The 27797-nt window shown below is 45.1% G+C and overlaps 1 protein-coding gene across 1 annotated transcript in view; it reads right to left on the minus strand.

The window, feature by feature from the left end:
* Positions 1 to 22776: 22776 nt before the first annotated feature.
* CLIC4 (chloride intracellular channel 4) overlaps positions 22777 to 27797 on the minus strand; it is a 78969-nt gene continuing 73948 nt past the window's right edge. Inside the window, exons 5-6 of the mRNA XM_066270081.1 lie at positions 27060 to 27241; positions 22777 to 26096 (exon numbers count right to left, since the gene is read on the minus strand). Coding sequence (XP_066126178.1) covers positions 25932 to 26096; positions 27060 to 27241 — 347 coding nt within the window. The 3' untranslated portion in view covers positions 22777 to 25931. The remainder of the gene's footprint in view (positions 26097 to 27059; positions 27242 to 27797) is intronic.

The following is a 27797-nucleotide window of genomic DNA, read 5'->3' on the forward strand; positions in this document are numbered from 1 at the left end:
GAAGTTCACATTTCATGTGGATGTAGTTCGTGCTAAATAGAGAGGGAAGTGCGAGGTTCTGTGGAAGGACACAGGGTACTGTCACCCGACGTGAGGATGCCAGAAGCTTTCTTGGAAGAGCTGAGTGTCATCAGCTGAATAAAGTTAGCTAAGCAGCGGAGGGCGGGGTGGACATTCCTGGCAGATATTATTTCAGGAGCAAAGCAAGGAGACACGAAGTAATCAAGTGTCCCACACAAAGGGCTTGTACTCCAAAGACAAACCTCTTGTCTTTAGGTTGGGAGTCCTAGGGAAACCAGCGTTCTTTCTTATTCTATGCCAGTGCTCATGCTCAGCTGCTAGTGGAATGGGCTGCTGCTGCTCCCTCTAGAGCAGTGGTTCTCAACCTTTGGGTCGTGACCCCAGCGGGGGTCGAACGACCAAAACACAGGGGTCGCCTAGAGCCATCGGAAATACATATTTTATTTAAAAATGTATTGTATAATAAATATGTATTTTCCGATGACCCACAGGTTGAAAACTGCTGCTCTAGAGTTAGAGAGTGACTGACCAGGCGGTGGCGCAGTGGATAGAGTGTCATACTGGGATGCTGAGGACCCAGGTTCGAGACCCCGAGGTCGCCAGCTTGAGAGTGAGCTCCTCAGTAACAGAAGCATTCAAGTGCTGCTGCTGAGCCAGTCCCAGGCCTCTCGCCTCAAATATATTCCTCTCTGTGTTGCAAGAGCTAATGCTGCCTGTGGGCTACGATTCCCAGGCTCCCTCACCAGAAGGAAACACCCTAGTCTTGTTTCTCCCTCAACCCTGCCAGCTACGCCTGTCCCCGGGCTCCAGCTGGCTGGCCCACACCGGTCCCCCATTGCCTCACCCTCTCCCCACCCCCGAACTGTCTCACTGGTTTCCCAGTTGATCAACCGGCTCTGACCACTGGAAAGTCACCTCCAGAGACGAGCGAGGACCTGGTCTTTTTACTGCTGTACCCCAGATCCTGGAGAAGGGCTTGGCATAAATCCTTGTCTCAGGAACGAATAAGCAGCACTTGACAGTTCACAGGGTGTTTTCCTGCCCACAACACACTTAATCCACACAAGCCTGTCAAGTAGGTGGTTTCTCCCCTTTTCAAGATGAGCAAACTGAAGCCCAGGGGGGGAGGGACGTGCCTGGCACCACAAAACCAGGGGGTGAAGAAAGACATGAGCCCATGTCTTTCTGATGCCAAACCCCTCGTTCTTCGACCCGATGTCATAAATTCTGTCCCTGGTTTACACATTCTTTGGACTGTTCCTCCCCTTTGTATGACTCCCTGTCCAGTCAGTGGCTGCTGTCATCAGTGTCATTTAGGGGCAACATTCCCCACAGGGCATTCAGAATGTGTATCAGCTTTTCTTCATCTCTCTGGTCCTCGGTTTGATTCATCTGTAAAATGGGGGTCATAATCCTCACAGCCTGTTACTGAGTCAGAGTTCAATCACCAGAGACTATTATTAACATTATTTTATTTATATACATATAAATATATGTTAAAACATTTCCAACACAAAAGTAGAACCTCAATACATTCTTGTTATAAAAAATTGAAACATTGCAAATAAAGCTAAAGAGCTCCTGGCAACTGCTGTTGGGTTGGTCATTTCCAAACTCTTTCCTCCTCCTCTGGAGAGACAAGGGGACACGGTCCTGTGACGGGCGCTCTTCGCTTGATTTTCCCACTCAGGCGTGTCTCTCAGCTGTCCCCGTGTTTTCCTTCCTGCCTTCTTCTCTGACTGTCCCTGTTCTGTGATGGGAGCCGGCAGGTAATATCCCCATTTTGTAAATGGAACACCTGAAGTCCCAAAAAGTAAATAACACCTACCCAAAGTCACACCCAAGGAAGGGGTGGGACCACATCCCAACGCAGGGTCTTTCAGTTCTGGTGCGGCGTCTGGGATGAACTACCCACTCAGGGACAAACGGCTCAGAATAGCTTCATTCGTTCATTCATTCATTCATTCATTCATTCATTCACTCCTTCTTTACTAAGAGCTTGCCTAAGCTATGCCCCCTGCTTGGCAGAGTGTAAAACAAGTCTATAAGCTGCTCCCTAAGGCAGTGCAAGTCACATTCTTCCTGTCTGGAGCCAGGTTCAAACAAGAAAAGGAGAGGATCTTTGTTGGGGAAATAGCTGTGTTAGGCTTGCTCGCTGGCACTTAACGTGATTAGTGTGTGAGCACCTGGCAGAGCCACGTGTGTGTGTAGTCTACATAAGGCTGCAGGTACTTTCCTTGGGCGCAGATTGCTTGCCCGCCACTGTTGGGGGCCGTTCGGTGGATGACTTGCCCGTCACCCTGAGGGGCCATGTTCCTGATCCCTTGCTCGCCACTGTGAGAAGCAGCTGTCCCCTGCCTGCGTGCTTGCCCGCCACTGAGAAAAGCTAATAAACTAATAAGTGGGTATGGCCTGACACTTTCCAGCTCCACAGTTCCTCTACCATCTGCCCAAATCCAAAGTGAACCTGCCCGGCCTTGGCCACTGGCCTCACCTCACAATCTTCGTGTCTATACGTACTGTTTATAGTTTTGGAGATAAGCATGCATCTCTTTTGTTACTTAAAAGAAGTAAAACCGCAGAGCCAGCGGCAGGCCGTAGACTGAGGCCCGGCCTGCTGGGTAGGGCCCAGGGAGAAGCCGGTGACTGAGGGCTTTGTGAGGCGCCCCCACTCCCAGGGTCCACGGCGCCGGCGCCCGGGCAACGTCCCGGTCCTGAAATGGTAACCGGGACCGTGTGCCTGTCAGCAGCTCCGGCCCCGTTAAAAAGGCTCCGAAACCCAGAGGTCATTTCCTCCTGCGCAGTGAATGTATTTGTTTTACATATTGGGCCAAATGAAGGAGAGAAAGCCAGGCTGCAGAGCAAAGGGGCCCAGAGAGGAAGGGGAAAAAAGAAAACAACACGGAGTGGTGTTTTATGAGCAGTACTAAATCCCCCCACACAGTGAATCACAGGTCGCTGAGGAGGAAGACTCCGCAAAGTCTGGGGAGCCGATCTGGGAGCTGCAGGAAGTCGGATGAAGGTGGATGGAAACACCCGCGTGCCTGCACACTCACACTCACACTCACACTCACACGTGCACCCTCCCTCACACACACTCACACACACACACACACACACGGACGTTCACACCCACATACATGCATACCCACCTACTCACACACTCATACATACACACACACAGCTGCGCTGAGGGAAAAAAAGGGTCAGGAGAGAAAACACACTGTACAAGGCATCCTCCCAAGAAGAGGCCCTTTGCTTTTTGTTTGTTTGTTTGTTTTTATTATTCAGTGAGAGGCAGGGAGGCAGAAAGACTCCAGCATGTGCCCTGACCAGGATCCACCTGGCAAGCCCCCTATGGGGTAATGCTCTGCCCATCAGGGGTGTTGCTCCATTGCTCAGCAACTGAGCTATTTTAGTGCCTGAGGCAGAGGCCATGGAGCCATCCTCAGCATCTTGGGTTAACTTGCTGGAATAAGCTTTCACGGCTGTGGGGCCGGGGGTGGGGGGGGAGTAAGAGGGGGAGGGGTGGAGAAGTTCTGTATGCCTCGGTCAGGAATGGAACCAGGGACATCCACACACCAGGCCGACGCTTTACCACTAAGCTAACAGGCCAGGGCCGGAAGAGTCCCTTTTTGTAGAACCTTCCATCATCAGGGGCTGTGGGCAGCGAGGGAGAGGCTACCACTGTCAGATGCTCAGCTCAGCTGTGGGAAACTCCCCAGGGTCATGATCACCGGTGGGGAGCACCAGGGTCTCACTTCCTTGTCCTCCATGGCCCCATTCTGTAGGGATTGGGAGCTGGGCCTGATGGAAGGCCTTGTCCCTCCACACCACACACACATATACACCACCTTAATTTCCATTCCTCTGTGGGGAGCACCTTGACCAGTCATCAAAAGCACCAAAAGGGGCCCTGGCTGGTTGGCTCAGTGGTAGAGCGTCGGCCTGGCATGCAGGAGTCCCAGGTTCGATTCCGGCCAGGGCACACAGGAGAAGCGCCCATCTGCTTCTCCACCCCTCCCCCTCTCCTTCCTCTCTGTCTCTCTCTTCCCCTCCCGCAGCCAAGGCTCCATTGGAGCAAAGTTGGCCCCGGCACTGAGGATGACTCCATGGCATTTGCCTCAGGTGCTAGAATGGCTCTGGTCACAACAGAGCTACGCCCCAGATAGGCAGAGCATCGCCCCCTGGTGGGCATGCCGGGTGGATCCTGGTCAGGTGCATGCGGGAGTTTGTCTGACTGCCTCCTTTTTCCAGCTTCAGAAAAAAAAAAAAAAAAAAAAGCACCAAAAGGTCCTCCATGCTTTCCAAAATTGCCAGCCCCCTCGCAGGCTGCAGTAGGAGACAGTTTTTCCCACGCCTGGGGTTGCAGGATGGCCCAGTGATGCCTGTAAGCACTTAACACTGTGCCTGCCGGAGTCCTGGTGACTGGGCCGCGTTATTTTTCATGTCATCTTATCAGCATCAGCAGGGACTTGGGAAGGCCTGTGTCTTGGGAGGAGAAAAGAGGAAAGGAAAAGCCTGCGCAGGAGAGCTCAGGGAGGGAGAACAGAGCAGGTTCCCAGCGCAGACACGGGTAGGGCCTGAGGGGCTGGAGGGTCCCGGCCACGTGTGACAGTCGAGGTCACCCACAGAAAGGAGAGCTGGCTGTGGATGAGCGCAAGGACGATGGGAACAGTACATTCGCTGCTGAGCATGGGAAAGTGCAGGTTCTGCCACCAGAAGGAGAGGGTAGGTGGCTTGGAAAGATGCCCCGTGTCCACTCCGTCATGCATCAAACTGTGTCTTGGGCTCCCTGCTGACCCCTCTGAGCCTCGGTTTCCTCTTTGGAAGCCTGGAGATCCCATCTTCCCACAGATTCAGTGGCTGAATCTGACACTACCCACTGTACCTGCCTTCACCCACGGCTGCCCCCTCCTCACCCCGGAGCCTCCACAGCTAGGGCAACAGCCAACAACTTCTACTCCTTGCCTCTTCTTCAAAAACAAACAAGCCGGGAGTCACAATCTAGTTGTCTTTGGATCTGCTGCCTGATCCCTTAGGCCCCGTTATACAAAGCACGGCCATGTCTGACAGTCCAGCGACAGCACTGAGCTCTGAGGCGGCTGCAGCCAGACGTTTGCTCTGAGGAACAGGTGATCTGGCAGACCCCAGACTGGGGAGTGCAGATTCCAAATTATTCGGGATGTGGTGGGGCGGTGAACACACAATACAGAGTACAGAGATGTGCTATGGAATTGGGCACCTAAAACCTGTATAATTACGTTAAGCAGGGTCACCCCAATAAATGCAATTTAAAAAGAAGAAGTGATTCAGAGCATGCCCTGGCCCTGGCCCTGTCCAAACCGCGGGGCCTCTGTAGTGAATCTGTCAAAGTGAACAGGGTTCCCTCCAGAAGGGAGTGGGGGTTTGAGCCGTGGCCGCGAGAGCCAGCGCCTGGGCAGCAGTGCAGGAACTGGCCATGGTCTGATGGACAGGCCATGGGTGACATCTGGGCCAGCAGCCTCCGAACCTGCCCCTAGTCCACACTTGCTGCTCCTTTAGGGAATCTGAGCTGGAGGCTTCAGGAATCCTCGCCGACATGGGCTGCCGATCCCCTGGCCCCAGCGGCCTCAGCGGCCCCAGCTGACAGGCATTCACGGCCAAGGTCGGGGGAGCCAGCAAGCCAGCAATACCAACCCATTTTCTGGGGAAGCCCAGGGCAAGTCTTGCTGCCCAGCCGTCCAGGGCTGCTCCTTTGGCCAGGATAGCTAGAGTAGCCGGGGGCCATGTGGGCCTCACCCAGCCTCGCCTCCTGCTTCCCGACCGTGTCCTTCCTCCGATGCTACAGGGAGTGGCCCCCATCACAGAAATCCCAATGCCTCCCTGACCCCCTCCACCACCAGCTGACACGACTTCTGCTTGGGGACCTAAAGGTCGGCAAGCAACCCTCGACAGTGCCAGTGGCTGAGGAGGGCAGGGGCTGGGATTGCCACATGCTCTTGCTACCCCGTGGTTTTTAACCAGGATGGGGGAGGGCATGTCAGCGTCACCCAGCACGGGGTGGGGGGCACCTGTTTGAAATCGACTTCACCTCAGATCTACTGGATGGAACCTCCAGTGCCCTGGCCTGAATTGGGCTCTTGGGCCCCTGACAATGGCCACAGTCCCAGGAGCCAAAAGTCCCAGGAGAGAGCCCTAATTCAGTCCCTTATGAGCTGTTCAGCCTTGAACAAATAAATGGACCTCTTTGAGCCTCTGTTCTTGTCCCTAAAATGAGGATAACACTGGTACTTATCCCACAGGCGGCCCTAAGAAAACATGAGAGAATTCGCTGCAGTCTGGGCACAGAGCGAACGCCCACTGAGCACCGGAGTCATCTCATCGCTGCTGGGCTGCGTGGCCAACGGCCGCTGTTAACCACTGGCTTGCCAGTTTGCAGGCTGGAATCTCAGCCTGCCCTGCCTTCCCGGACAAATTAGCGCTCCCAGCCAGGGCTGCCCCGTGTGGTTGCATAGCCTGTGCGAAGCACAAAGTGCTGTCGCTGCAGCTGGGGCTGAAATCCAACTTGATGCCAAGCCGGGGGGAGGGGGTGCTGGCATGTGAGCTGCGCCCACAAGGAGCACGTCTTCTAATCTGCCCAAAAGCACCACACAGGGAATGACCGGTGTTGGGGAGCCCTGGCCGAGCTGGCCCCAGCTGCTGCCGGTCCAGGGACCAGGACCAAGTTTACCCAGTACCGTTCTCCTGCCACCCTGAGAAGGTGGTGGCCAGTACCAGGCTCCCTGTCTCTCCCTAACAGGACAATGTCTGTCTGCAACCCCACCCCACACCTCCACCTCCACAGTGCGTGCAGGTTGTGGGAACCCTGGTGTCTCTACCTGACACGGCCACGGTCACGGATGGGCGTTGCAGGCGCAGGCTCACGTAGGATGAGAAGAGAGTGGGAATCCACTAGGTTTGTAAAACTATATATGTATATGTTTGGAGGACAACTTGAAAAATTTTTAAGTCAAGTTATTACTAGATGATATTGGGAAATAGTTATTCATTTCTTTAGGTTTGGGTTACATAAGAGAATCCATATTCTTAGAAGATGGATTATTTAGGGAGATGTCATGATCAATGTAAGTTTACAACTTACTTTGAAGTGTTTCAGCCAAAATATTGAGGTAGAAACAGAGATAGAATATAGAAAAGTGAAACAAATGTGGCCAAGTGTCAATAACTATTACATTGAGGTAGTTGGTGTACAGATACATGTGGACGGTCCAGGCATCTTTTCTGTATGTTTGAAATTTTTTATAATAAAACAGTTAAATAATAATAATAATTTTTAAAAAGGAAATGGAAAAATGAACAAAAAAAAGAGGGTTCTGTGAATTCTCTTCGTTCTCTCCCAACCTGCTCTGCCGTCTCCTTTGGGGGTGTGAGCAGTCCTCCCACGGTGACACACCAGAGGCACTCAGAAGCCAGTGTCCTGGAAAGGGTGGACAGCCACTTTCCCAGAGAAGTGACAGTGAAGCTCTTGTCCCCTCATCCCCTCTCAGGTTACTTCTTTTGGGGTGAGAAACTCTAGAGAAAGATGTCCCTTGCTATATTTTGTGTAATAAAAAAAATGGAAGTAGCCTTATTGTCCGTTGGGATGGGATGGGAGGCATGACTCTAACAGCTGTCTATCCGCATGTCCTGACATGGAGGTACATCCGTGCTACTCTGAGGGAACGAGCAAGGTGCAGAGTAATAAGTGTAATATGATGTTTTCAAAAGAAAACACTAGATACATAAGATCATTGTGCATGTCTAGAGAAAGAGCGGGAAGGTGGTCCACCAGACTGCTCCCAGCGGTTACTTCTAGAGAGTGAGAGTAGGTAGAGGAGAAGAAACTTCCACTTTTCGTGTCAAACACATCTGCGTTTTTGGAATCTGTTTACAGTTCTAGATGGCACACACACCGGCACCTCAGAGCACTCTCTAATATTTTAGATAGGATAGTAACACTACCTAATACTCACATAGCACCTATTGCATGCCAAGTCTAAAGGCTTCCTTCCTGCATATTCACTCATTTGATCAACGTACTTTAATTCACACATTATTCTCGTCTCTCCCAGTTTAGAGGTACGTGGGGCACAGCACAGGTAAGTGACTTGCCCAAGGTCACAGGGCCAGTAAGCGGTGGAACTGGGTCGAAACTCGGGTAGTCCCTCTCTACTAACAGTGCCGTAACCACTCTACTACACCACGTTGAGGCTCAGAGATAGGAAGTGCCCCAAGTCTGGATGAGTTTGGTCAGGACCTGCTGGGGAAAGGGGAAAAATAAACAAAGGTCAGTCCTGTCGTTGGCGGGGCTCTCGGTCCTGCTGTTTACGAGTGGTGAGGACTGAGTCTTGAAATCCTCTCTGCATTAGACGTGCATCAAAAGGTGGATTCGGCCAAAGACCCCACTCACAGCTGGAAATCTGTGGCTCCAGGGCTCACCCCGTGCCCAGCTTCACTGGGGCCTGGAAAGAGGTGTCACTCGGCCCCAGAGCCACACCTTAGAATTCTGAGAATAAGAAGGGGCCTAACACCCCTAAGGAGGCGCGCCCAAATGTGAGCGGGGCAGAGCTGGGGCGTGAAATTGCGGGTAATTTTTATTTCCTTTTTATACTTTCCCACAGTTTCCAAGTTTTCATTCAGTGAGCATGCTTCACTGTTACAATTAGAAAAAAAAAAGCGTCAACCTGGAAATGCTGAGGTTGCCGGTTCGAAACCCTGGGCTTGCCTGGTCAAGGCACATATGGGAGTTGATGCTTCCAGCTCCTCCCCCCTTCTCTCTCTCTCTTTCTCTGTCTCTCCCTCTCCTCTCTAAAATGAATAAATAAAAAAAAAAAAATTTTTAGAAAAAAAAAAAATGGATGTACTTTTTTTTTTTTCTCGAAGAGAAAACAAGGACATGTTACAGGAAGTATTTCCTTCAGCGAGCATAAAATGTGTGACCCTTGTTAAACCAAGAAGAGGAAATCGGAGAAAGAGAGAGAAGGAAACCAACATTTGTTGGGTGCCTACTTCTGTGGAGAGCGTGATGCTAGGAACCCCACGTCCATGACCTGGGAATGTGGTGCTACCATTCCCATTTTACAGATGAGGATACTGAGGCATGTAGAGAGAAAGTGACGCTTTTTTCCACTCACCATGCTCCTTTCCATGAGGTGGCAAAAATGCAATTTCAAAACCAGTTTGGTTTAAAAACAGCCAGAAGACCTATTATCCAGGGCCTGGTGGAGAAGAGTCGTTTGTTTTTCATGATACAACTGCCCCTCCAGTCATCCTGCAACCCAGAACAGTGGCTAAGGACTATTATCTGTGATGACAGAGGATTGTTTTTCTGTTCTGTGTACAAAGTAGACTCACCTTTATCTTCATTAGGTGTATCATTTGGTTGCCAGTAGCACTAAAAATTGGTACAATCCTTTGGAAACAGTAGGTGACAATGGAGCAAGAGCTATAAACAGGTTGAGATCTTGGGACTCAGGAATTCTATTCCCAGGGACGTAGCACTAAAAACTACTTCAGCAGAAACAGAAAGCTACATGCATAGAGATGTTCATGACGGTATTAACTACAATAGCAAATAACCTATAATACAACAACATGGTGAGAGGTGCTATTAAAAGGGATCTTGAACAATAGATATTTGTTCATATGCGGTAGCCAGCCTGCAAGATGCCCTCATGATCTTTGCCTCCTGACAGTCACACCCCTGTGACATCCCCTCTCCACACTGTATAGAGCTGACTTGGAAAGCAATGGGATATTGTCAAAATGACCATGTGTGACTTCCAAGAAGAGGTCATAAAAGATTTTGCAGCTTCCATCTTAGTCTCTTGATCGTTCGTTCTAGGGTAAGGCAGTCACTATATCATGAAAAACACTCAAGCCACATTGCGGAGCGTCCCACATGGTGGGGGGCACAGAAGCCTGCTGCCAGCAGCCACGTGAGTGCGCCATCTTGGGATGTCGGTAAAGCTTGCGGATGACAGCAGTCCTGCCTGACATCTCAAGTGCCACCTCATGGGGAACCCAGCTAAGCTACTCCTGAAATTCTTAACCCTCAGAAATGATGAGAGATAATAAATGTTACTGTTTTAAGTCCCTAGCTTTTGGGAGTAGTTTGTTCCATAGCCAAAAAACAACAGCCCATACAATGGATACCACACAGTCGTGAAAGTGAATAAACTACTTTTACAACAATATGGGTGCATTTCACCATTATAATGTTAAGCCAAAGAAGCCAATAACCATAAAGGACTTTTTTTTTTTTTTTTACTTTACTGATACAAAAATCAAAAAGCACTCAAAATTAATCTATGCTCTCCCTTTGGGAGAGGAGGTTAGTGAGTGAGTGGGAGCTATTAGGGGTGGTCTAGGTTCTCCGAATGCTCTACATCTTGATGTGTGGGCTGTTTAATATAGATTGGGTGTGTGTTCAGTTTGCAAAACTTCATCAAGCTGTGCACTTAGGATCTGTGCGCTGGTCTGTACGTGTACTGTGTTTCAATACCAAATGTTTCAAAATGATCGTTTTATGTGCACTGTAGAAAATCTAGACACCTACAATCAAGTTCTGGTCCATGACAGGGCAGGACCTGAGGGGAGCCTAGACAGCGATCTGCAGGCCTGTAAAACGCACATGCGCAGGAAAGGCAGGGCGGAAAAAATGGAAATGTTTGTATTGGGAAGCAAAGATCCCAGGTAGCTTTCAAATCTTTAAGTATTTTATTTAAGAATGCATTTAACTGTCCAGTCCAGGAGAATTTAAAAAAAAAAAAGGCTGAGAGGTATACTATGTTTCCACAGGGTGTCTAACCAGAAATGAAAATACACTCCTCTAAGGACTAAGCTTTTTATTCACCAAACATTTGGCCACCCAGAATAACTCCTGAGCAGAGATTTCACAAATTGTTCAAGCGTGGTTTTTCTAGCAGAATCGGATATTAAAACTACCATTTTCATTAAAGCAGAAAAGTGGAGGCCTGCTCTCAAGGCCTGGGGTCCGGCCGGGCTGCAGGGAAGCCATGCCAAACAGAGAGAGAAGGTGTCGGCCACATAGTGGGCAAACAGAGCGGTGAGTATCAATTTGCTGTAGAGGGAGAAGGAAATCGGTGTCCCTGAGGATCCTTCCTGGTCCTGATAGTAACAGAATCCGAGCAGAAACATCGTCCTCAAGTCCCCCAAAGAGCTGCAGACTCAGAATCTTCAAGTTTCCCTGAGCTCTAAATGTTGGGTTTCCCATAGAATCTTACCAGATAAAGTCTACATCGTTCTTGGTAGAACTTAAACATTCCAATATTCAGATACTGTCCTGAAGACATACAATTTGTTTGCGGACCCTCCCATGTGCCATCACTCAGCTCAGAATCTGTCAGTGGCTCTCCCACGGCACAGCCTTAAAAGGTGTCCTTGAGCGGGCCTCAAACTAAAATTCCCAATCCACGCACCCCGAGATTAGGTCACCTCCGGCCTCCAGGCCAAGGTCACAATGTATCCATCACCTGGGAACTCCCCTCACCAACTGATCTTCACACTGTGCGAAGGGCTGGCTAAGCTTCAGAGCTGGGGAAGAAACCACAAAGGAAATGTTTGACAGATCCGTGCTGTAGAGAAACAAAAAATTCCGGTGTGATTAAAAAATACAAGCAAAATTAAAAGACAAACAACTGGAAAAAAATGTTTGCAGCTAAAACCACAGACAGATGGTTAGAACTCTTAATTTATAAAGAACCCACATAAATCAATTAAAAAACACAAAGATGCCAATGGATAAAAGGGCAAAGGACATAATAAAAAGCAAACTAAGTGGCCAATAAACATTTGGGGGAAAGAGAAGAGTGCTCTCTAATGGCCGAAGAAATGCAAGTTGCCGGCAGAAAACATTATTAGGTCAGCAAAGATGCTACTCCCGGCTAGCGGAAGCCCAGAGATACAGTGTCTACGTGGGGCTGGGAGGGTGTAAACTGATGAAATGTGTCTGGCAAGCCACTTACTGACATTCACTGAAACCCTGTAAAATGTTTCTGGTTTTTGTCCACCTATTTACTTTTAAATTTTTTTTATTTATTGATTTTAGAGAGAGAAGGAATGGGAAGGAGGAGCACCAACTCATAGTGGTTGCTTCTCACCTGTGCCTTGACCGGGCAAGCCCAGGGTTTCGAACCGGCGACCTCAGCGTTCCAGGTTGTTGCTTTATCCATTGTGGCACCACAGACCAGGCTGTCCACCCGTTTTTCTTAAAACTATTTTCTTAAAAGCTTTCTGGCAAATAATTGAGTGATATTTACCAATCTTCTTAAGATGTTCATACTGACTTACATTTCTGATTATTTCCTCTGACACCTAGAAGCTGAAATATGGCTGAGGATGTCTGTACAGAGACGGCCACTGCATGTAAATGAGCAGTAATAAGAAGTTGGAAACAACCTAAACGTCTCCTAGTCAGGGAATGGCTGAATTATGATGCGTCCATGCGATGAACAATTGGGTAAGCGGCCTATAATAATCAAGAATTCCAGATAATAAGGGAATGTGCTTATGATATAATAGATTTGCAATGGAAGGTAAACTCTAAAATTTTTCACCAGATCTTAGCCAATAGGCTGAGAAGCGATAGCTCTAAAATCCTTAAAGAGGCCCTGGCCGGTTGGCTCAGCGGTAGAGCGTTGGCCAGGCGTGCGGGGGACCCGGGTTCAATTCCTGGCCAGGGCACATAGGAGAAGCGCCCATTTGCTTCTCCACCCTCCCCCCTCCTTCCTCTCTCTCTCTTCCCCTCCCGCAGCCAAGGCCCCATTGGAGCAAAGATGGCCCGGGCGCTGGGGATGGCTCCTTGGCCTCTGCCCCAGGCGCTAGAGTGGCTCTGGTTGCGGCAGAGCGACACCCCAGAGGGGCAGAGCATCGCCCCCTGGTGGGCAGAGCTTCGCCCCTGGTGGGCGTGCCGGGTGGATCCCGGTCGGGCGCATGCGGGAGTCTGTCTGACTGTCTCTCCCCGTTTCCAGCTTCAGAAAGATACAAAAAAAAAAAAAATTTAAAATCCTTAAAGAAAAAACAAACAAAAAACAGCCAATAGGTTGAAAAACACAAATAGGTCACCTCTGGGTGGAGAATTTGGAAGGAATGGTTGTGTGTGCTTCTTTACTCTTTTCTATATGTACTTTCCAAATTTTCTACAGAATTACTTTGATAAGGTTTTTTAAAACTGTAAAAAAAAGTCATGCTCCTTGACACACTGTTGATATTCCTAGTGACAACGAAAAGCAACTGTTCCCTTAGTGAACTGGGGCAAGGCAGGCTCAACACTGGTGAGTGAACAACTGAAGAGCACTTTGAAGTCTTTTGTGAATTGTTTCTGACCTTCTGCTTTATTGCCTGGTTATTAGTGTTTATGTCTTTTCTGCCTTGAGATTCTGGAAGCTCCTAAAAGGCAGAAATCACATGTCTCCATGTTATTCACAACCAGCCAGTACCTTGCACCCGGGAGGTTGCTCAACAGTGTTATGTTTTAATGAATTGGGTATCTCATTTATTAAATGTGTTTCCACATGAGATAAAGATTCTGGATGCCAAGGATCATTAAATGCATTCTTTTATGAAGTCAGGGAACTCCCTGAAAGCCAAGGAGAGGAGGGGATCAAAATGTGGTTCCAGTGGCAACTCTGCCCCTACCTGGTGGTCATCACATGTTTATGCCAAGTCTACCCTCTAATCCTGAAACACTGTCCTAGGAGTCCCCATTCTGCAACTAACTACTTCCGGTGCCTTGGGCAAGTCACTCACTCTTAGTTCCTTGTTGATGAGCAAAGGTGCTGGAGTATTTCTAGCTAGCTGTCACCAGGATTTCTCAAAAGCATCTGATAAGGAAATTTGGTTTAGAATAGGAAGTTGAGCCTGGCCTGTGGTGGCGCAGTGGATAAAGCATCAACCTGGAACGCTGAGGTTGCGGGTTCACAATCCTGGGCTTGCCCTGTCAAGGTGCATGCGAGAAGCAACTACTATGTGTTGATGCTTCCTGCTCCTCCTCCCCCTTTCTCTCTCTCTCTCTCAAATCTAAAATAATAATAATAATAATAATATCTAAAAGAAAAGGAAAAATTAAAAATAGGAAGTTGAAAGTTATCTTTAGAACATTGCAGAATATTTCTTTTTAAAAAAGTGATAATCAAATCAATACCATGCACCAGTGAATTAGACTCCACTTCACTTTATTTGCATTTTTCTTTATCCTCAATTTTAAAAATAATTAAAATAGATTTTAAAAATAATGAAATGAGATTCTGGCAAGCACCACAGAATTCTTAGAGCGTCAGTAGAGATTAGGAACAATCCGTTCGCAGTAAACTATTTAAGAGTATGAGATAATATCATTGAAACAACCGTTTCCAATGAAGAAAGGTAATGGAGGGGCACCTGGGCTTTGCTTCTCCTGTCGGGTCCTTGATCTGAAACCTCCAGTTCATCCGCAGCCGATGGTTTTGCTAGCTTACAGTGACCTCTGCAGACAGCAGAGAGTTGCACGTCTATCCTGTCCTCGTGAGCCAAGGCTGTGGAGAGACCCCTTCTGCCTTCCCTGGCCTCCCAGAATCCCCTCTCCGCAAACAGGATCCCTCTTTTACACAGAAATTGGAGATCCCCGCACTTGGCGCATTGGAACGGTCTGGCCCTGCTTGCAGTGCCCCCACTCAGCCATGTGCTCAGGAGCCTGGAGCTATGCCCGGTACAGCCGTGAACCTCCAGAACTTCCCACTGGAAAAGTCTTCTTGGAGAGCTCCCAGTTGCTCCACTGCTGGGCCAAGAAATAAGTCTTCCTGATTCCCCGCGTGAGCCCCTCCCGACAGGGGAGGTGACAGCATCGAACCCAGAGTGGTGGTGGTTAAGCTCTGCAGCCAGATGGCCTCTCAATGCTTTGGAACAATTATTGAACCTCTCTATGCTTAAGTTTCTTTATCTAAAATAACAATAATAATAATCCCTACCTCAATAGATTGTTGACAAGATTAAAATACTTGAAATATATATATGGGCTTAGTACACTGGCAAATGTATTGTGAAAATTGTATATTCTTATTTGACTGAGGAAATCAGAGAACGAGGAAACATTTGAAGACACTGTAGTATATCTATTTCTTATTTTACAATATAAGCATCACCGGCTTTCCCTTGTTTTCACCAAAGGACCCCAACACCAGCCAGCTAGGCTCACTTGCTGCCACTCCTTCCTCCAGCGATGTCTGCAGAGGGGACATTTTTTCCTAGAGACCGTGTCGCCATTCAGCTCTTAGCGCAGAGCCCCTCTTCCGAAAGGCTTTCCCCGCCTAATTTCCAAGTGGCTCTTGATCTCGCTCCGCGGTGACCTGCTGGTCGTCCGGTGGTCTACCTGCGGGAGCTCTGCGACCAGCACTTGGCGGAGCAGGTGGCGGCTCCCGGAAGGCCCTGGGCTCCCAGCCTTCACGCGCAGGGGTGTCAAGGGGCCTCTGCGATCGCTGGGCAGGGCAGGGGCGGGGAGGAGCCCCCGGGCTAGCAGAGGCTCAACCCCTTGCTCTCCCTAGACCTAACTGCCACCAGTCTGTTAGTTTTGCTTCCCCCAGCTGCCCTGCTGGCCTGGGAGCGAAGGGCGTGCAGAGTGCGGGAGGTCTGCACGCATCAGGCGCACGCCGGCTCGGGGCTGATGGAAGGCCAAAGCCCACTGGCGGCCGACTTCAAAGCAGGATCCCCCCTCCCAAAAAGGGTGCGACAGGGGAGCGAGGGGCGCCCTGGCTCTGCCACTGGCCGGCGGCGGCAGCGAAGGTGTAGATTAGTGGCTGCGCCCGAGAACGGCCGTTCGGCACAGGAAGGCGGGAAGGAGGCCCGAGGTGCCTTCACAGCGCGCGGCAGCCCTGACCGATCTGATAAAGAGGAAGGAAGCCCGCGACGCTGCGGAACCGAGATGACAGCTCCCCAAACGGACGAGGCCCTGCAGCTGTCACCGCCAAGTTTGCAGCTGCGGGGCCGAAAGGAGGGGCGCCTGCTCCCCTGCTGGTCATTGCAAAACCGCCCCCATCTGGTGAAATGAAAGCGAGCATGGGCTGTAGGGACAAGGGAGGGCTAACGCCTCCTGCAGCAGAAGGTGGTAAGCCTGCCCTGGGGATGCAGGGTTTGGGTGGGCCGGGGCCCTCTCTACCTTCTGCTCCGTGCAAGATAACCTGCCCCAGAGGACAAGCACAAGATACATTTGCTTCACCTGGAGCTCTGCTTGCTTGGCTGTCGGGGAGCCCAGTCCACCCTAATGAGAAAAGCAGAAGCACTTCTAAGGATTGCAGAACACGATCTGCATATTATACTACAGGGCTCTAGTTTTGGGCTCTGTCACTAGTTGTGTGACTGAGCAAGTTTCTTAATTTCCCATCCTCTGTTTCCTTCTCTATAAAGTGGGAATCATAGTCTCCATCTGAGGATTGTTAGAGATTGAGTATATGTAAAGTGTTTAGAATAGTTTCTAGCTTTTGCACTTTTGTTAAATTGAAAATTTAAAATTCCAGTATAGGTCATGGGCTTGTTGCATTTGCTGTAACTGATTCCTTATTCTGGGGATTTTCTTGTCTTTCAATCATATATTTTTAGTTTAATTCCACTATGATCACAGAACATACTTTGCGTGATTTCATTCCTTTGAAATGTGTTGTTTGCTTTATGGGCCAGCATATGGTCTGCTTGCTAAATGTTCCATGTGCACTTGAAACGTATGTGCATTCTGCAGTTGTTGGATATAGTGTTCCAATATCAAGTCAAATTGGTTAATTGAGTTATTCAAATCTGCTATCCCTTACTGGGGGGGGGGTTTGCGGTAGGGGGGTTCTGCTTGTTGGATCGGTTATTGAGATAGCTGTGTAAAATTTCCAATTATGATGATGTATTTGTCTAATTCTCCTTTTAGCTTAACTTTTCTGTATGTATTCAAGGCTGTGTTACTAGATGTATATAAATGTATGGCTGTTGTTTTCCTAGTGAATAAAGCTTTCATCATTATAAATGAGAATGTCCTTTTTCACCTCTAGTAATACTTCTTGCCTCAAAGCCTACTTTGTATGATAAATGATTATATCTACTTTCCTTTGTTTACTATCAATGGATGGACTATCCCATCTTTTTTTTTTTTTTTTTTTTTTTTTTTTGACAGAGACAGTCAGAGAGGGACAGACAGGAAGGGAGATGAGAAGCATCAATTCTTCACTGTGGCATTTTAGTTGTTTGTTGATTGCTTCCTCATATGTGCCTTGACTGGGGTGGGCACGTATACAGCAGAGCGAGAGTGAGTGACCTCTTGCTCAAGCCAGCAACCTTGGGCTTCAAGCCAGCAACCTTTGGGCTCAAGCCAGCGACCATGGGGTCATGTTTATGATCCCATGCTTAAGTCAGCGACCCCACACTCAAGCTGGTGAGCCCGTGCTCAAGCCAGCAACCTCAGGGTTTCAAACCTGGATCTTTCATGTGCCAGTCTGCTCTATCCACCGCACCACCGCCTGGTCAGGCTCTATCCTTTAATTTCAACCTGTGTCCTTATAAAGTCTGTTTCTTATATAAATGTCTTATGTTGAGTTCACCATTTTTAAAACCCAGTTTGACACTCTCTGACTTGTCACCGAATTGCTTACTCCACTTACATTTATATAATTACTAATGGTATAGGATTTATAGTAAAGCTTTTGATTTTTTCCAATTTGTTCTATTCTTTGTTCATCTGCCCAGCTTTCTTTTGGGGTCATTAGATATTTTTTAAAATTCCGTTTCCCCCTTGAATCTTAGATTTTTATTTTATTGTAATTCTCTCAGGAGTTATCCTAGAATTACAATATTTATCTACAATTTATTATTGTTTTCTCAAATTAGTACTGTTACTTGCCAAATAATGTAAGGATCATACAAGTACTCAACTCCACTTACCTTCCTTCCACCCTTCTATCACCATTATAAATTCCACATTTTGTATTTTCTAACAGTGTAGGTCTTCACATTATTGTTGGTGTTTAGTCAATATTCTTTTATATTTGCTTACATACATACTCATCCTTTCCAATGCTCTTCATTCTTCCTTCCGGTTCTATATTTCCATCTAGGGTCATTTTCCTTTGGGCTGAAATACTTCCTTTAATTTTTGTAGCACACGCCTGGTAGTGCCAAATTCTCACAGCTTTTATCTGTCAGAAAATGCCTTCAATTTTGAGAATATTTTCACTTAAGTATGAAATCCTAGGTTGGCAGATTTTTTTTTTCACTTTGAAGATTCCCATCTTCTGAAGTTTCTGCTGAAAAGCCAGACATTGGTCTTATTGTTACTCCTTCAAAAGTTATGTGTCCTTCCTCTCTGGCTGTCTTTAGACTATGATATTCTTAGGTTTGGTTTCTTTTATATTCCATATGGAGTTTGCTAAGTTTTATGAATTTGTGGGTTGGTGTCTGTCAACAGTTCTGGAAAATTCTCAGCCATTATCTCATCAAATACTGCTTCTGCCGCAATTCCTTTCTGCCTGAGATTTCAATTATACATATCTTAAGATTGTGGTTCATGTGTCTCCTATGCTCTTTTCTTGTATTTGCTGTTGTTTTGTTTTTGCAATCTTTATCTTTGCTTCAGTTTGGATTTTTTTTTTAAGATTTAATTTATTGATTTAGAGAGAGGAGAGAGAGAGAAAGGTGGGGGTGGGGGTAGGAGTAGAAAGCATCAACTCGTACTTGCCTCTCGTGGGTGCCTGGACTCGGCAAGCCAGGGCTTTGAACTGGTAACCTCAGCGTTCCAGGTCGATGCTTTATCCACTGCGCCACCACAGGTCAGGCAGTTTGGACTTTTCCAACAGACATCTCTTCAAATACTAATTGTCCTCTCCTGTGTTTATTCTTTTAAACCCATACAATGAATTCTTAGTTTCAGATGTATGTTTTTTAAGCTTTCTAAAGAGAAAGCGTTATTGAGGTATAGCTTACAAACTGTGGAGAATTCACTCATTTTAGGTGAACTAAACAATTTTAAGTAAATTTATAGAGTTGAGCAACCATTAGCACAATTTTTTTTTTCCGTTTAGTCTTGAATGACATTTCATTTGGACTTCAACTCAAACACATCACTAACTTTGCCAATCAACCTGCCAATACACAGATCATCCAAAACTTTAGCAAGGCAGAATTGCCCCCCCCCTTGCCATTTTTTGGATATATATACCATGAAGTTCACCCTTTCAAACTATATGTGATCATTATATTCACAAAATTGTGCAATCATCACCATTTTTTAATTCCAGAACACATTCATCACTCCAAACGGACACCCCATATTCACTAGCAGCCACTCCCCATTCTCTCCTCCCCCAGCTCCTGGCAACCTCCAATTAACTGTCTTTGTACACTTGACTTTTCTGGACATTCCACATAAATGAAATCATACAGTATGTGGCCTTCTGTGTCTAGCTTCTTTTCACCGAGCATAATGTTTTCAAGGTCTATTCATATTGTAGCTTGTACCCACTTTTCTATGGCTGAATAGTATTCCACTTTTTGGATATATTATTTTGTTCATCCACTCATCAGTTAATGGATATTTCGGTTGTTTCCAATTTTGACCATTATGATTAACAATACCACAAGCATTCATGTACAAGATGTATGGATGTAAGTTTTCAATTCTGGTTATAAACTTAGAAGAGGAATTGCTGGATGTTTAACTTTGTGAGGAAATGCCAAACTGTTTCCCAGCTCAGCTGCACCCTCTTCCATTGCCATCAACAATGTACAAGAGTTCTAATTTCTCGTGCCATTGCCAACAATTGTAATTGTCTGTCTCCTTGATTATAGCCACCCTAGAGGGTGTTTTATTGTGGTTTTGATTTACATTTCCCCAGCTTCTTTTATGTGTTTACTAGCCATTTAAATATCATCTTGAGAAATGTCCATTCAAATTCTTGCTCATTTTTTAATTGGGATATCTTTTTGAGTTGTAAGAATTCTTATATAACTGGATACTAGACCCTTACCTACAATCCATATTTAGGACAGTTCTATCATCCCAGAAAGACCCCTTGTGCCTGTCTGAAGACAGTTCCCACTCTCATCCTCAGAGCCAGGGAACCACAAGGCTGCTTTCTATGCTCTGGGGAAGCCCCTCCCTCTAATGAAATTTTGTCTCCTAAATATTGTGAGAGACTTCCCTCTCTCTCCCTCTTGTAGCTTCTATAGGTGGCTTCTAGCATGCCTCCTATAGCTCTGAAGTTCAGCAAATATCCTGTGAGAAAGCCAGTAATGTATTTGGGGTATCTCAGGTTTCTAGTGTGCCCTATCACCAAGAACCTTGTGATTTTCTTTTCTCCAGTAGAAACCCTCTGCATGGACCAAACCCAAACCTCAGTTCCAGGCCCACAATCAGCAAATGCCTCCAGGGGAGAAAATGGCCAGACCATCAGTTCACCTCAAATCTTTTTCCTCCTCTGAAATTTCAATTTAGTCTTTACCACTTCCAGTTTACTGTTTAAAAATATTTTGGTGTTTTAAATCATTTTTCTGGTAGTTGCAGGAGTGCTGTGTTGCTGTGACTACTGTATTATACGCTACCCATTAATTACTTACTGTCAACTTCTAAGTCTAGTCTTTTATCTTGTTTCCTTCCCCTCCACTTCCAGATATGCTTTTTTTTTTTTTTGGTATTTTTCTGAAGTTGGAAACGGGGAGGCAGTCAGACAGACTCTCGCATGCGCCCGACCGGGATCCACCGGCACGCCCACCAGGGGGCGATGTTCTGCCCATCTGGGGCGTCGCTCTGTTGCAACCAGAGCCATTCTAGCACCTGAGGCAGAGGCCACAGAGCCATCCTCAGCGCCCGGGCCAACTTTGCTCCAATGGAGTCTTGGCTGTGAGAGAAGAAGAGAGAGAGAGAGGAAGGAGAGAGGGAGGGGTGGAGCAGATGGGTGCTTCTCCTTGTGCCCTGGCCAGGAATCGAACCCAGGACTCCTGCACATCAGGCCGACACTCTACCACTGAGCCAACTGGCCAGGGCCTATGTTAGCTATTTGGTGGCAAAATTCTTCCATGTGAATTTTTAAAGTCCTTTTATCTAGTTCCCCCAAAAAACCTGTTGAGATTTTTTTTTGGAAAATATATTGAATTTATAAAATACTTGAGACAGAATTGAAATTCTTACACATTTAAGTTATCCATCCATGAATATGGTGTCCCTATCCCTTGAACAAATTTTTATTAGGTCCTTTAATATCTTTTACTTTCCTTCATAAAGGAATTGTATGTTGTTGGATTTGATCCTAAGTATTTTATAGTTTATATTTTAAAGCACTTTTTTAGGGTAATATATTTGTTACACATTTTAAGAGCTCAAAAAGTATACATTGAGTTTCCCACCCATTTTCCCCAGTCACCCAATTTTCCTCCAGAAGAAACCAATGTTATTAGTTTACGTATTAATTTTAATATGGTAAATATTAGTATTAGGTCCTCATTCTTGTATCTAGTAATCAGGCTGAATTTTATTATTTAAAATAGATCATTTTGGCATTTTTTTAAATTTTTAAAAAATATTTATTTATTCATTTTAGAGAGAATGAGAGAGAGAGAGAAAGGGGGGAGGAGCAGGAAGCATCAACTCCCATATGTGACTTGACCAGACAAGTGCAGGGTTTCGAACCAGCAACCTCAGTGTTCCAGGTCGACGCTTTATCCACTGCACCACCACAGGTCAGGCCCATTTTGGCATTCTTATATGTATGTGCAGTTATCTACAAAGAACAATCATTGATCAGTTCTCAGTGATTTTACTGCCTTGGCTAGGATAACACTAATTAAGCAGCAATGGCCAACAGCTGGTTAATAGCTGTGACCAAGGGCAATCCTGCCTTATTCCTGACTTTAGATGAGAGGGCTTCTGTTTCGTATTTATATATGAAATCTGCTGGAGGTTCTTGGCAGATGTCAGGTAAAAAAAATTTTTACCTCTGGTCCTATGTTGCTGATTTTTTTTTTTCTTTCATTTTTCTGAAGCTGGAAATGGGGAGGCAGTCAGACTCCCGCATGCACCCGACCAGGATCCACCCGGCATGCCCACCAGGGGGCGATGTTCTGCCCATCTGGGGCGTCGCTCTGTTGCATCCAGAGCCATTCTAGCGCCTGAGGCAGAGGCCACAGAGCCATCCCCAGCGCCCGGGCCATCTTTGCTCCAATGGAGCCTCGGCTGCGGGAGGGGAAGAAAGAGACAGAGAGGAAGGAGAGGGGGAGGGGTGGAGAAGCAGATGGGCACTTCTCCTGTGTGCCCTGGCCGGGAATCGAACCCGGGACTCCTGCACGCCAGGCCGACGCTCCACCGCTGAGCCAACTGGCCAGGGCCTTGTTGAGTGTTTTTATGGGGGTTTTTTTTAACCTCTGGTCCTTTTTTGCTAAGAATGAAAGTTTTTATGAAATTATTTTATGCAAGTATTGAGATGATAAGGTTTTCCCCCTTTAATGTATTAATTGTGCTGAATCACCTACTCGTGGGGAAAAAAAAGTAGTCTCAAATAAAACACTTTTACCCCAAGTTGCTATTTATTTTCATGAGGGGGGAGAATAAAAGAACCTTTTATGATAGTGAAAATATACTTTATTTTAATACAATAGCTGCCAGCAATATACTGGTTCCAAAGAGACAAAAGAAAATACAAGCATTCTATAATAAACTTTCATTTGTCTTTTCAAGTAATTCTAAAGAAAATACTCCAATTCTGTTCAACATTATGACTTAGGGAGTTGAAATGTTTTCCCATGATAAAAATATAATTCTGACAGCATCAACCTTGATAATTTGTAAAGAATGGAATAAAAAAGCCCATATAGTATATCAATAATGAATGCTCCCTCTCTTTGAATCAAATACTGTTATAACCAGTATAAGAAATTGGTTCGATAAACTTAATGAAATGTGTATCAAAATGTTGATGAAAAATACACTTTTATTTCTTATCATTTTTACCTTGTAGATATTTTCTAAGGTAATATTTTAAGCTCACAGAAATAAAAAGCTATCTACATGCAACTCTGGGGAGATTCGAAACTCAAAAGAAGTAAAACTGCCTAAATTCTACAGTTGATCAACTTAGGGTAAGAATAAATGTCAGAAATCTCTTTATTGTATACCAGATTGATCAAGGGTTTAGAGATAAGATGCAGAAGCCAAAGTTCCATGGAATAAAAACTTATATGAATTTTATCACAAGTCAACAACCCTACTAAGAGGTAACAGAATTGTATAGAAAACTCTGCATTTACTTAAAAAAAAAAAAAAAAAGACGCAACCAACTGAAACAGGAGAGAGCTTTCCAACTGTTGAACACAGAAACTTCTCAGAATCCCTTGGGAAACAGTGAGAGCTTCCATTCAGACTCTAATACCCTTGTTTGTTTAAACACAGGGGAAATGATTCAGTAGTTGCATAAATAATATCAGATGATTCCCATTATGTCAACCATACACTAGATGAATTGCCACAAAAACTTTTATTCCCAAATCTCTTAAGATGAAAGCCATGATCTTTCTACTAATATAAGATGGGGCAAGAAAGCATTTGCTGGGATCATCCTATTTACTGTAGGCTTTTGTCCATTTGCCAAGCTCAGTATGATCTGACTAACTTCCCTGATAAAGTAATAAGGTCTTTCTACAGAGAAAAATAATTCTGCCTTCATCAAACTCATAACAGACTTCCTTCCTTGGACATTGAGAGGGACAGGCGAGTGGAATCACAGGATACATTTTTTTTTAAAGATAAAGAATAAATATCCAAGCTAAAAGTACTTCACAATTGAGTTTCAGAATGTATTTTTCATCACTCTAGCTAAGGACTGTCGCTCTTTCCTCACTAGCCCTCTTCTCTGCACCCCCCTCAGTTCACCATTTACTGGAAAGAACAGACACCCTTCCTTCTGCATCTTTTTCATACTTTAAGCTGTAAGGCAAGGTTCAGTGTCACTGGCGCCCAGTTACCACTACTTAACAATAGGTGGGAGGTGACAGTGGCTGCCTGTGTACTGGTGCAGATGTGACATTTTTCACCCACTGAAGCTGCTGCTATAGATAGTTCTCAATAGATAACCTGATCGTGCCTCTTCTTGGAACCAGATATATCAGCATCCAATATTGAATTACAAAAATGTGGGGGCTCAAACTTCTGGTCAGCTATAAGGAGTTTTAAGAAAGGTAAAGTAAATCTCCCTGGGCCAAATGGATACAATATGGAGTTTTCTTATCTTTCTGTACTGAGCTAATTACTGCTGGTTAAAAATTGCAGTATTCTTACAAAAATCAGGCTGTTTCCATAAAGCCAGTGCTGGTTAAATGTTAGCATAGCCAAGGGAAGAAATCATTGCCATTTTAAAGCAATACACTTAAAATTTCCAAAAACAGCCCATGAGAAATAGCACTTCTTAAACAAGTTAGTTATAAAAAAGTTCACCAAAAATGTAGTATATTCACAACCTGTCTTTGGAATGGTACTTAGAAAGTTCAAATTTTTTTTATAAAAGTGAATGAATGCACAACAAACTTTTGTTCTATGTTCACCAAGTCCACCTTCCTTCATTAGAGCACAAATAATTCCTGGTTCAGGACTTCAATTTCAAAACTACACAAACATGCAGAGTGCTATTTCCCAACATAGCTGTGGAAGAAAATAACTGAAGGAAACACAATGATTAACATTAGGCAAAACTGTATGTAGTACATATGTACTCATCATAACAATCACCATTTAGTCCAAACACAGTGAGCCATCCTCAATACAAAGTCTAACAGTGAGTGGGGGTGGGATGGAAAAGCCGCTGTTCTGTGTATTTTATCTTATTTTTAATGTAGGATGGATAAATGCATTCTTTAGATTAGCCACATTAAATGTGCTTTAGAAACAAGTCTACTTGATATTTTGACTAATCCACCCTACATTCCTTGGGTTAATTGCTGTGTTAATTTTTACCTTACTAACCACTCTACTGCTACCGTTGAGGCAACCAAATACCAGTTTATGTAGTGTTGCTCAAAACATCTACAAACAGCAAGGTCTAGACTTACCAAAAACGGAGCTTTTTAAAACAAAGGAAGAAAACTATAATGTTCCACATGAATGGACACTGGGCAAAACATATTCAGCAAACACCACATTTAGACAGAATGTCAGGTGCCCAATGGTTTATCTGCTATGAATAAAATGCTTGAGAAAGACTGAGATTATCCCTCCGTCTAAACTTTTAACTTCTACATAGTGACACATGTTACAGCTGGTATAAAGGATACATGCTTTTAGGAAAAGTAAAAATCCATATACAAAGTAAAGAGCAAACTCTGTAGTGACTCTCTGTAGAAGGCTCTCCCTGCGGTGCTCACACCCTTTAGTTCCCCCAGGATAGACAACACTGGAACAGAGTATTTTGATACAGTAGCAATCCTTCCATATACTCTTATTAATATTATAAAATTCCAAAAATACATAAATATTCCTTGTACCATGCATTATGCACCAGTTTGGGGCTGACTGATGAGGTCATGGTTACCTATTTTAACAGTTAAACACTGCACCTCAAAAGTCCTGCCGTCTATACAGTGAATGGACACAATGGCGAGGGCTCTCGGGAGATGGCAAACTACCTCTAACGTAAAACGTTCATGACGACGTGTCTCCAAATTAGAAGAGAGGAGGGTATGGGGCAGGGGCAGGGGCAGGTCGGCAGGGTAAAAGAATTTTAAAATAATACTGTTTAGGAGTATGTTTAAAGATGGCTACTATACCTTATCTATCCTTCATGCAAAATAAAATTTCTACTTTATAGGAAGAGGAGCAGTCTGTTAGGAAAAGCATATTCTTAATCAGGAAAAGATGTGAAGACATCTCTCTCATAAATGCAATTTTACTTGGTAAGTCTTTTGGCTACATCACTATACGCTATTTCGATCTCCTTGTCACTGGGGCAGGTATTGGTGAACTCATCCCTGCTGTAAGCATTAGTTAAGTATCTCCAGATGCCAGTCATTCTTTTTGGAATATCAAAGTTGCGGTATTTTTTGGCCACCACCTGAAATACAAAAAGATCAAAAGTTAACATTTATTTTCCATGTTAACCAGAAACATCTCTGATTTTAAGAACTATTGATTCTGTGAATCTCTGAGAACTGCTTCTATTTGAAAGAAAGCACTAGACCAGTGGTTTTCAACCTTTTTACACTTGGGGACCAGTGAAAATAGGAGAATTATTTCAGGGACTGCTAAAGCAGAAATCACCCTGAGCATAAGTGAATATGGCTAAGATCATTGGGTCTATAATCTTCGTACAGCTTCAGGGTGGTTAATTCTTCTGCGGACCGGTGCAAATAGGTAGTTGAAAAACACTACTACTCTATACCATTCTCATCAATTTCATCAGAGAGAAGTCACCTTCGTTCTAACTAGAACTTTAAATAAGGACTGCAAACTACAGCAGCGATTCAGAAGTGTGACACCGATTGGAAATGCCTGCTTGACCATCCAGAGAGACAGCCAAGGGTAATCAGTAGAGAGATACTTTAAAACATACACACCAGTTTAGATTTCTGTTCTTCTTGATTTTAATCTTTAGTGCACAAGTAGTGCTTATTACTATTCTATTTAGTAGAGTCTCACACAATAAATGCTCAATAAGCATGTTTTGCCTTGAACAGAAAAGGCCAGGTGATCACAAAACAGAACTGATGATATGTCAGTATATCAAATTCTAATTCAGGGTTACCTGTTACAGCTTTGAATTTTCATGCAGTCACAGAAAAATATGGTATTTCTCTTTCTCATATGCCTCAATTTGAAGGCATAATTTTCTACTTAGTTAACTCTGTGGTGTTTCAACTATAGCCTAACAGCATTAAATTACACTATTTAATGTAGTTAACATATGACTAGGGAGGTTCCTAGTCATATGTCAGAAGACACAAAAAGGAAGAGCTATCTTAGCACCTACAGAGTAGACTAGGTTCCGCAGCAATGACACTACACCCCAAAGGCCTACCTTGACAATGTGCAGTTTGGGTAGCAGGTTGCAATCAGCCAGGGTCATTTCATTGCCATCCAGAAATTTACGTGTGGAAAACTTAATGTCCTCCATACTGTTCTCATCAATTTCATCAGGGAGGGGAGAATTCAGATATTCATCCAGTTTCTGCAGTGTTTTCAAGAGACCCCTCTCCAACGCTGAAAGAAACATGGACATACTTAAAAAAGAAAACCACTCAACCCCCACAGTAGGAGCCTCATTCTTTCAGTGAGTAACTGTCAGATGCTCCTTCTGAAACTGAGCCCTAAGAACAAAACAGACAAGGTTCCCACTCTCCGGGGACTTATTTACATGGGCAGGGCAGTGAGACAAACATGTTCAGATAAATATATGGCCCAGCACCATTGAGGTTTAAACTGGAAAAATTGGTGGGAAAAAGCCAACTTATTATTTCAAATCTAGGGAAGAAAATCCTGCCGAAACAGATTGTTTTTTACTCTAATTTTAAGTCCTACTCCCCTGAGGATATCTGGATTTTTTTTTTCCACCACAAAATGTGTTAGGAAACCCCAATGCAAACAATCCAAGCAGACAGCCTGGAGTTTTTGCACTGTCTTATTTCACAAGACGCCAGGAACAGCATACCACATATAACATGAAAAACAGAAGTCAGAGTAGAGCTCGATTTACCATACTAAATTGATGAGGGTCTCTTTAGCCAAATAGATTAAGATACTATAATTGTTATGATTT

Source organism: Saccopteryx bilineata, chromosome 3 (assembly GCF_036850765.1).
Source record: "Saccopteryx bilineata isolate mSacBil1 chromosome 3, mSacBil1_pri_phased_curated, whole genome shotgun sequence".
Lineage (NCBI taxonomy): Eukaryota > Metazoa > Chordata > Mammalia > Chiroptera > Emballonuridae > Saccopteryx > Saccopteryx bilineata.